Source organism: Centrocercus urophasianus, unplaced genomic scaffold, assembly GCF_019232065.1.
Source record: "Centrocercus urophasianus isolate 14NV4802_14NV808 unplaced genomic scaffold, USGS_Curo_1.0 seq_29, whole genome shotgun sequence".
Classification (NCBI taxonomy): Eukaryota; Metazoa; Chordata; class Aves; order Galliformes; family Phasianidae; genus Centrocercus; species Centrocercus urophasianus.
Genome location: NW_024884855.1, coordinates 6,162,096 through 6,172,600, shown reverse-complemented (window position 1 = coordinate 6,172,600; position 10,505 = coordinate 6,162,096). Strand labels below are relative to the sequence as shown.

The following is a 10,505-nucleotide window of genomic DNA, read 5'->3' as shown; positions in this document are numbered from 1 at the left end:
TAGATTTTTTTTCCTTACCTGCTAAGCTGAATAAAGTAAAAGATCTAACACTGTGATTATTCAGAAGTAAATAAAGAAATTAATTCAAAAACGGTTTTTCAGAAGTTGGTGTTTGAGAGCTTTGGAAATAGCTTTAAGGCCAGAAATAAAAATAACCCAACAACCCAAGTCATGAAAATACCGATTGTACAAATCATTAGTAAAAGTTGACATGAAAACATCATAGAAAAAGGAAAGAATTAAATGCCATCCTTATTTTACAGACCAAATCAGAGCCAGTGCTGCTGTACCACCACCAAGAGAAAAAGAGATAAGAAGGATCCTGAGTAAAGACATGTTTTACAGCTAGTAAAGCCCAGGGGGACTTGCATGGTGAGCTATCCCATGGTGCCTAACATGTGGCCATGAGTATAGTTCTGCTGGCTGTCCACCCAGTATATCTCTGGTTCACAGTGTCACCTCTGGTTCATTGGTGTTCACAGTGATGAGTGTCAGACACCGTATCTCCATCAGATGTTTTCCTATGTAGTTATCTGCGTACTCATTTCAGGAAAGAGAGATGAGAGATCAGATTGTACGTTTCTCAAGAGCATAGGTGTCTAAAAGAGCAGCAAACAAATCACAAGCATTAAGATGTGACCTGTCGTACTCAGGATGAATTATCTTCACAGTATGGTTTCTGATACATTAAAGGACAATTAAACTGTCAAATACTGGAGTCTGATAGGTGAAACACGAAAAAAAAAGTTGAAGCTGCAGGGCATAAGATCATTTATCTGCAAACTCTTACTGGAAAGAGCTGTGGAAGCAATCTTTTTCTCCTATGGCAGCCACTAGTCAATGGCCAAATAAAGCCATGAATCTTTCCCTGGTTAAGTAAGCAGATGGGATGAAAGTAATTCCAGAGACAAGAGAAACAGTTTGCTCCTTTTAGTCCTTTTGTTAAATCTGATCAGTGTGTAAAGAAGGAGGACAGAGAATGTTGGTTACACTCAGCACACCACAATCTTACAGTTTACCCAGAGCATTGTCAAGTCTAGATCCGCAGCTCTGTCATTTCATCTTCCCTGTATTGCTGTCCTCCTGTGAGTCATAAATCTTGTGCTACAGAAATCTTTAACATCACAGATCTTTCCAGACCACTATAGCCCCTCAAGTCACCAAGCACCCTTCAGCAGAAGGTATGGTCCTTCACAGAGTCACCCACATTTTCACTCATGCGTACATTCTTCTAGCTAATAAAATCACCAAGAATTAAAAATAGTCATTTTAGTAGTAATTTAATCTAATCTACAGATCTGATCCTTGTAGAGGCACTGCTGCAATTCTGAAGAGAAAATCATTAATCAAGCATGGACATCTAAATGATTGGTTTTAAAGTGAGAACTGCAATGTTTGATGGGGCACATATTCATGTAGTGGTGGTGGTAACTGGAAAAAAGGATGTCTTCTTGTTATGCTAGAATGTGGATGCATGAAGCAGGAGAGGAGGGAAGACTGCTTTTTTGTTTTTAACAACTTGCAAACCAGGGATCAAGTTGTAACATAAAACTGCAGACATTATGTGAAGGGCTGCCTGCACTGGGGTTTGCTGGCTTGCACCACTTCATCCTGGGCCAGCCCTGCCTCTTGCTGCTCCCACTGCGCTTGACCAATTCCTTTTTAGCAGCACCCACTCCAATCTGCCATTGCCCTCTGCTGGAAGAGTCCTGTTTTCACAGACTTCCAAGGTGTCCAGTAAGATTTTACACTCATTTCTAAAATGTTTTTTCCTGGTCTACCCTGATCTACTAAGTGAGTCCTATAATTAGAATCATAGAATAGTTTGGTTGAAAGGGACTTTTAAAGATTATTTCCAACCTCCTCTGCCATGGGCTGGGCACATCTTCCACACGATTAAGTTGCTAGAACTGGAGTAGGCCTTTCCTAAGTTCCACCTCAAGTTAGAGGTCGTGTTGCAGGCAAAGGTGAGCAGCCAGCACTGCTGAGGACTATAACTGTACTTGTATATGATGCTGTAAAATTACAAAGATGTTTCCTGAGTGGGGCTGTTGAGCTCATATAGTCTTCCAGAGTACAAAGATATTTGTAACTTGGTTAGGCAAAAGCATAAGATCTTCACATCAAGGAAGGCTAGACATTATTGTATTTATTTAGTTATTTAGTAAATACAATGGTATCATGAAAATAAAAGAATTATAGAAACAGTGAATCATAGAATGTCTGGGGTTGGAAGAGATCTTACAGATCATCTAGTTCCAACCCCTGCTGTGGGCTGGTTGTCACCCACCAGCTCAGGCAGCCCAGGCTCCCCCATGGCCTTGAGCGCCTCCAGGGATGGGGCATACAGTTTCTCTGGGCAGCAGTTCCAGTGCCTAACCACCCTCTGAGCACAAAATGTCCTCCTAATATCTAATCTAAATCAGCCTTCTTTCAGTTTAAAACCATTTCCCTTGTCCTATCACTGCCTCCGTAAAAAGTCATTATCTCCCCTCGTTATTAGTTTCCTTTAGGTACTGAGAGGCCACAATGAGATCTCTCCGAAGCCTTCTCTTCTCCAGGCTGAACACCCCCAGCTACCTCAGCCTTGCTTTGTAGGAGAAGTGTACCAGACTTTCGGGTTTCATTAATATTGCAAAATGCTTTCTGAAGTAGTTTACCAGTGGGACGCTGCAGGATTGCTGCCTTGCCCAACCACCCCAGCCTTATTTGAAGTTAATTATACATCAACGTTGAAGATTCTGATGCAGCTCACCAAACAACGTGGCCCTTTCCTGCATTACCCGTTCGAGCATTTCCTTAAAATTCAATAATCTCCTGATGAATTAAAATTGCTCTTACAAGGCGTCATACCACCTTGTAAGCATACCTGAACAACAACCCCATATACCCTCAGCATTTGTGATGTGAGTCAGTGCTTCGGGCTGGATCCAGCCAACTCCTGTGAGCAAATACACTTTGTGTGCTTGAGAACACAGGTTGGGAAGCAAATCTGGGGACGTGTTTCCTACTAACTTACCTGAAAGAATAAATCCTCATTACTTATACCATACTACAGTTAAAGATATTGATGAGTACTTTTTGAGTGCATTTATGATGCGGGATAACAATTATTTGGAGTTCTGAGATCTACAATGAAAGCCTTCTAACAAAAACTTTATGTCGGATTCAGTGTATTAGACATAAGGAGCGCCAGACACTGGCCTTTTATTATTATTATTATTGAAAAGACTGATTTTTAAGAATGACTACGGGAAATTTCATCTGTTACACGCTCGGGTCCGTGGCTGGCACAAGGACTTGACAGCCTCAGCAGAAGTACACGGGATGAGGCACCAAGCGCTACCGGGACATCAGGCGGCACCGCACGGCGTGGCGTAGGAACCACCCGGCCTCCGAACGTCACCACGCCGCTCCCACGGCGCCTCTACGTCAGAGAGACAACCCGGATGTGAGCGCAAGACGGAAGTTGGAAAGGCCGCGCGCCCCACCGCCCTCATCCCAACCGGAAGCGAAGCCGGCAACATCCCCACAACAGCTGCGCATGCTCACACTGAACGTGCGCTGAGGCTGATGGGAGGCGCTCCGTGCGGGCTTAAGCGTGAGTGGCAGGTAGCGAGACCTGTGAATTTGCGGGTTGGACGGAAGTCCCGCCTACAGCGGTCGGGGGGGGGCATTGTTGTGGGTTACGTCACGGACGGAGGATGCGAGAGCCCCATTGGCTCGGGCCGGGTGGCCGTGCGCTGGGCTCTTAAAGGGCGACTGGAGCGCGGGCCGCGCCGGCCGGCCGGGCGGAGCCCATGGCGAGCACCAGCAGCCACCTGGTGAGTGCGAGGCGCGGGGCCGGCGCGGAGGTCGGCTGAGGCTGCCGGCGGCTGCTGCGCCGCCGGGGAAGCAGTAGGCCCGAGCGCCGCGCCCGGCCCAGCCCGGCAGTGAGGGGGCGGGCCGCCCGCGTCTTGCACGCTGCCGGGCGGCGGGGTCGCGGAGGGGCTTTTGCGGGCGGCCCCGCCGCTCCCCAACCGCAAGGAGGGCCGCCGGGCGAGCGCCGCGCCGTGCGGGGCCGGCCTCGGTGCCGCCGCCGCTCCTCCTTCCAGTCCCGGAGGCGGGGCGGCGGTCGCGGTCTCTGCGGTCGCTCCGTTCTCCCCGGCGCTGCGATGGGGCCCTGAGAACGCGAGGCGAGAGCGGCGATGGGCGCCCGAGCTCGGCCCGGCGTCGCGGGGAAGCGTAGCCGGGCCCGGGCTGCCCGCGGCGTCTCCGTTACGGGGCGATGGCGTGGCCCCGCCGGGCCGCCTCCTCCCCGCGCGGCCTCTGCTCCTGCTCCCGGCGAGCCACCTGCATGCTCGGTAATGCGGTTCTTTAGCGGGAAAAGACGCGTCGGGGAGACTGAGGGTGGTCCTGGCACACCGCTTCGGGCAGTTGTTTACGTTCGGCTGGGAATGTAAAACTCGGAATTCCATTTTGTGAGCGCTGCTTAATGTGTGCAGTTGCAGCTGATAAATAGAGGTTAAAAGTAGTAAATCTTACTTAGCATTGAAGATTATACGGCATAGTTAATGCAGAAATTCCTTTATGAAAGCAGTAAAAAAAAGTAGGACTTCTTTATGTGTTTTTGTTTGGTTGGTTGGTTGGTTTTTTTTTTTTACAGCAGTAACGACCAGCATTCAATGATGTCAGTGGAACTAACTGACACCAATGCATCTCTTACATGTGTGCGGATATTGCTGTGCTTTCAAGTCAGGTGGTCTTTCAAGTGGGTTCACTCCCCAGCACTTCTGTGAGCTGACAAGCTCTGCTCTATAGTGATCTTTTTCATCTGAGATCAGTTGAGGAGGATCTGCACAAAGTCTGGCATAGCTGTGTTAATTCTCAAAGCCTCGTTTCATAGTGTGTTCTGCTCTTTGTGCTTAGGGATTTATTTTTTTAAGGGTGTTGTGTTTAGTTGTAGGAACTGGCTGAAAATGAAAGTTGATATGTGGAACAGCCCTACAGGGGAAGCCATGGAATACTGCAGGAGGATTATGAAATAAACTTATGTTCTGTTATGAAAATTAGTTTTGCACGTCTGCCATTTGATATAGCTCCATGTGGCTGTTTATTGCTATTAGAGAAGAGTTATATTTGCATGAACCGGCTTAAACAGGGAGCACACTTCCCTTTGTGCTCCTGTCCTTGCTCATTACTTTTCTGTTTGTTTTTTTCCCCTCCAGATGTTTCTGTTCCTTTTCTGTGAACAATTCATATCCCTGTAAGAAATGAATGCCAAGAAAGAATGAATGAAAAACAAAATTGACAACTACTTTTTGTTTTAAAAAAAAAAAAAGTATATATATATATTCAGAGTAACTTAATTTCACTTCCTTTTCTTCTACCTTGTAATGTTTCTCTGCTCAGGTGAGTGCACTGACTGGCATTTGCAGTCAGAGGTGCTTCAATTCAGCCAAGCTTTCAGATGATATCAAATGTGGGAAATGCAGTATTTCCAAAACTTCTAGCAGGACACAGTAAATACACTCTGTGTGATGAAATCAATGAGTTCTGTGATCATTTTACAAGAACTGCAAAGGATGGGGGGTGGGGAGATAGAGCACAGCTTTGGAAGAAATATTGCAGCATTCCTGTGTTAGCTGTTGTATTCACATACATGGAGGCAATTACCTATAACGTTCTTTTTTTGAAGCTGTGGTACCAAAGAGAGAATTGTGTTTTTAACCAGGAAGCAATTTTAGTGCTGCTTTAGTTGAAGGTGTCAGTGTGGTCATAGTTATGTACTGTTCATGCCATTATAAGCATCTTGAGACTTCTTTACAAATGAATTTTCTTCCTCTTGAAATGAAAGCCTGGAAGAATTTATGGCTTTAATTTCAAGAGTGTCTTCAATGGAAGGCCTAGCAATCATTACAGTGCAAGTTCCATTCCTCCAATGAATCTGTCCTGATAAAACCTGTACTGTAGTCACAGATGTGTGAACAAAACTGTTAACGTGTTGTTTTTGTCTCCTCAGGACTAATGTGAGCTATATTTCTCAAAGAACTAGTTTCTTAATCAAGTTCTGCATCTTCACAAGGAATTGGACTAGACTATAGTAAGACTTCTGTTTTTAATTATTTGTAGTTAAAAAACTCAGAAGTTTGAAGGCTTTTTTTCCTATATCCTATCTACTTAATATGATTTTCTCCTGGGTTTTCAGCATAGGACTGTGACTATTCTTTATCACTCATGCATAGACTTTTCACTAGGGTAAGTTTTCTGTGAGTTTTACCAAAGCAGGTTGCAGGAGTAGAAAATAATAAAAGAAATAGATGTTGAGAATTACAGACAATGCTCAAAGATGAAAAATAGGTTATGCTAAAGAGGAGTGACTGTGTAGGTATTACTGTTTCCTTATATAGGAAGTGTTGGTAGCTGTTGGGAAGGAGACAATTCAGAGATAATCTGTAGGTAATAGCAATGATCAACTAAATCCAGTGTGTGGATAGGTTTGGTTTAGTTCATTTTTTGTAAACCAAACATTCTTTGGGAAATTTGGTCTGTCTTAGAATGCTAGAAGCAGTGTCTGTTTCATAAAGCTGTTGTAATTGTGCAAGTAGGTTGTGCTGAACCTTCTGAAACGCTGCAGCCTTGGGCTCATCACACTACTGTAAAGCTGATCAGCTGAAAGTAAGCATTGAAGGAGCTCTTGGGAAGGGATGCTGATTGCTGAAGTACAGGCAGGAATTCTGCCACACAGAACCAGTGCAGTCACTGTTTTAGGCTGAGAAAACTGATAATCTTTCAAAGTAATAGAAATAGATTTCATCGATGAAGATGTAAAATAATTCTGAAATCTGTTTTCTGTCACTGAACTTGCATCTTACCTGTTTTTCTTTTAGAAAAGCTGCTTGAATTGCTGTAAAACTAGCACGGTTATGGCCTCAGATAAAGTCAGAGTCAGAAGTTACTTTTCAATATGGGAAGAACAGAACACTGTTCAGAAAACAGTTTAGAAGATAAAATCCTTCCCTACGTTCCTCATAGTGGAGCTTTCTAAAGAATTTGTACAAAACCAAGGAATTGCTGTCTGTGATATTTCTGGGAAAAGGGAAAAATGTTGCCAGGTTAAATCATGTATATGTAGTTGAAAAAAAGCGTGTGGGCAGGGGGCACTGAATTCCTTCCCATGCTTCCCTTTTTGACACCTTATTTGCAGGTCAGCCTGTGGAAAGTTGCCAAGGTCTGGGAAAGAACTGATCACAGCATGCACGAAGCGCTGAGGTTGAGGCTGCTTTTTCTGTGTTTTAGAAAGAAAAAATATATAAATGCTTCACTTGGCAAATATTCTGTATTTCCTTATAGCAGCAGATTGCAAGGATTAACTTGCTTAGCACATTCTTCTGAAAAGAAAGTATTAAATTTGATGCTCAGTTCTTTAGCAGTTGCGGGAATTCATCGTAGTTCTCGATTGCACTGTCCAGCCTTTGTGCATTCTGTCCACATATTGCCGCTTCCCTACGGCTACTCCTCTACTCTGCATTCATGACTGCTGTCTCTCCCTCCTAAATCCTAGCCCTGCTATCAAGGAACCTTGTACAGGAAGCTCTTTTGTGTTTATTAGCAAGCCTTATCCATGGTGCACAGCACCCCTTATTGGGGTACTTCGTCAGCTCGTGCAGAATGTGATCTAGATTTCTTGCTGTTACAGATGGCTTCTTGTGAGCTGGGCTGGATCAGTTTGCATGAAATGAATTCTCGGTGACTTGTTTACTCTTATAGCTATTTGGGCCACAGGCTGACTTCAGGTTCTTAGAGATTTTTGTGGTTTCCTGTTTCTGATCTGTTTTGAGGCTTGGGGGTGCAGGGAGGGGTTTGGGTGGATGGTCTTTAATAGTCTTTACCCCTGAATAAATAGATGATAAAGAGATGGTATGCAGATTCTGACAAATCCTTTCATTACCTTTAATCTTTACCTGAACTTGGAATTGGAATCTTGTAAATTAGTGGCAGAAAATAGCACAGTATTTGTAAGGTCGGTATATTTAGGAAAAGGCATTTGCATGAACTGTAATGTTTGGGACATGTGTACGTAATAAACTCATTGCTGTGGAGACAATCTTGTAGATAATATACCATTATTCTCCAAATGGAAAATCAAACCAGTCCGACAGTATGGAAGCATTCCTTGTGCTTCCAGGTTCTAGTCTATCGACTGTACTTCTGATGCTATGTGAATGCAATTTCCTCTCTATTCACTTATGGATAAACTGTGATGTGGATCTGCTACAGAATGTAAAGGTGTGCTGGTAGGTGGTCAGATGAAATATGAAGGAGGCAAAGTGTCAGAGCTGAGCTTTGTTTATGTTTTGGGATGGCTTTCCTATGAACACTAAGGTATGCCTCCCAGACTTAAAAATGCTTCTTTGTATACTGTGAACTTCCTGAGGATGTGCATCCAGAAAACCAAAGGAAAAAAATCAATTAATTTGATTCTTCACAATTACTCTTGATTCATCTATGGATATACGACTCCTGAGGATATCTTCAAGCAGGAGGCAAAAACCTGCTGTAGAGGTGATGGTTGTGTTGTTTTAAGCAATCTAATTGTGTCTTAAAATAACACAAGGCCTGTAAAATGTTGCTCCTCTCATTCTCACAGGTTATTGCAGTGTAGCATTATGTGGGGTTTAACTAGGGCTTATATACGTTTGTTCTTGAAATAGTTACTGTATCTTTGGGATAACAGGTACTCTCAAGGCTGCCTGTACATTATTGTATTTTTTTTCTTTGAGGCTGTTAATTCTTCACGCAGGCTACATTGTGTGAATTTCTTTTCTTGGTTTTGTTTCCCGCTGTTGCAGAGGTCAGGCCAGTTTAGGTAGAACAGCTCTTTGCGGAGTTATCTATTCTGAGCTTGCCACTTCACTAACGCTTACCATCTTTAATCTTGAAATGCATTATCAGTTTTTAAAGTTGTTACTCTTTTCTTTTAAACAGTGCTGCTTTGTTACTGCATCCTGTTAGAATTTTCTTTGTTTTGGAGGGGAGGGGAATGGTTCTGTACAGTGCTTCAGGACATGCACACCTTCTGCTTTAGAGAGGTTTCAAGAGACGCTGCATGAAGATGAGCGTAACTGTGTGTTGGTAGGTCAGAGGCTTGTTTAATCAGGTGGTTGGCATAACAGCTCAAATGATGGAAAAAGAAACAAAAAACAACCCGCACTTTATATTACATTGCTTTTGAGAAGTTGCATGTTGCATGGTTATTCATAAAAAACAGTGTCTTAAGCAATGGATGAACTCAAAACTTCTGAGATCAAAAAATTTCCCCTCAGATAGGATTACTTGTGTTCAGATCCTTTTTCAAAACTAAGCTGTAGGAAGATTCCTGTTGTAATTGAAATGGAAACTTTCAGACTGTTCTTTCAAATGTATTTATCAGTAGCCATTTATGAGCATTCAGAACAAACTTGATCAAAATATATAGGTTTTGACAGATTGGTTGGCTTTAGACAAATAATTTTGCTGACTGCTAGTCTGTTTCTTCAAGGCAGATGGGGCTGATGGACAATTCTTGGGGTTATAAGCTGGATATTGAATTTTCTGTTAATATTTACATGCTGTTTGAACAATTGCTGATGCGTCTCTGTAGAGCATAAACCAAACACTAATCTTCTATAACAATGGTATGTCTTTAATGCTTTTTTTATTACTACAAGTAATTAATACTTGGCGTTGGGTTTGTTTACTGCATTTTGAAGCGATTGTCTTATGTGTTTCTCAAAGTGCTTTTCTGTAGGCAAAAATCCTGTTGTCCAGGCAAAGTATCTTTGGCATCTTTGTAACCTAGCACAGTTTCTTAAAAGCCTAACAAATTTGGCACTTACTTAAAAAATGGATTTGTGTAGTACCTAAAAGCAGATGATACTGTTTTTGTTTTGAAATAGAAGTTTGGTATCCCTTCCTTATCAGATTTTTGATGAGGTGTTTTAACTTCACACTTTGAGCTCTTTTCTATTTAATAAATTATTAAAGTCATTGAAGACAGTGTTTGCCAACCATGGTACACCAGTCCATGGCTAGTTTTCTCTAAATGTATTCCACTCTTTTTCAGTAAATAAATGTTGAATGTGGTTCTTTAAAGCCTTCGACATTTTTCCCTAGATTTCAGAATGTGGAAGCATGCTTCTAGGTTTGTTTTCCAAACTGCCCCCCTCCAATGGTATTCCTTCCTGATTGGGGAGATAAGTAATCTTTTATCAAGCTGAGTGTTCAGCTTGCATGTTTTCATATGTCCCCAAATTTCTGTGATGTTTTACTTTTATAATATGGCCACAAGTGTCGTATTTCTGTGGATGAGCAATTTACTGGTTGTGTAGAATACTCAGAACTGTTGCCATATCTTGGCTTGATCTGAGTTCTCTGAGACCCATTTTGTGTTTGATTTTTGTGTCATGAGATTTAATCTGACAGTGCCTAGTTATTTTTTAAGGCATATGAATAGAAGCTCTGCTTTTCTTTAGGCAAGTATTTTA

The 10,505-nt window shown here is 42.7% G+C and overlaps 1 protein-coding gene across 2 annotated transcripts in view; it reads left to right on the top strand.

Annotated features, from left to right (window-relative positions):
* The first annotated feature begins 3,719 nt into the window (after nucleotides 1–3,719).
* PDPK1 (3-phosphoinositide dependent protein kinase 1) overlaps nucleotides 3,720–10,505 on the top strand; it is a 30,379-nt gene continuing 23,593 nt past the window's right edge. The window contains exon 1 of one of the 2 annotated variants that reach the window (XM_042827691.1): nucleotides 3,720–3,824. In XM_042827691.1, coding sequence (XP_042683625.1) covers nucleotides 3,801–3,824 — 24 coding nt within the window. In that variant the 5' untranslated portion in view covers nucleotides 3,720–3,800. Of the gene's footprint in view, nucleotides 3,825–5,345; nucleotides 6,083–10,505 lie in introns of those variants that run through there. The other variant, XM_042827692.1, reaches the window with a different exon arrangement.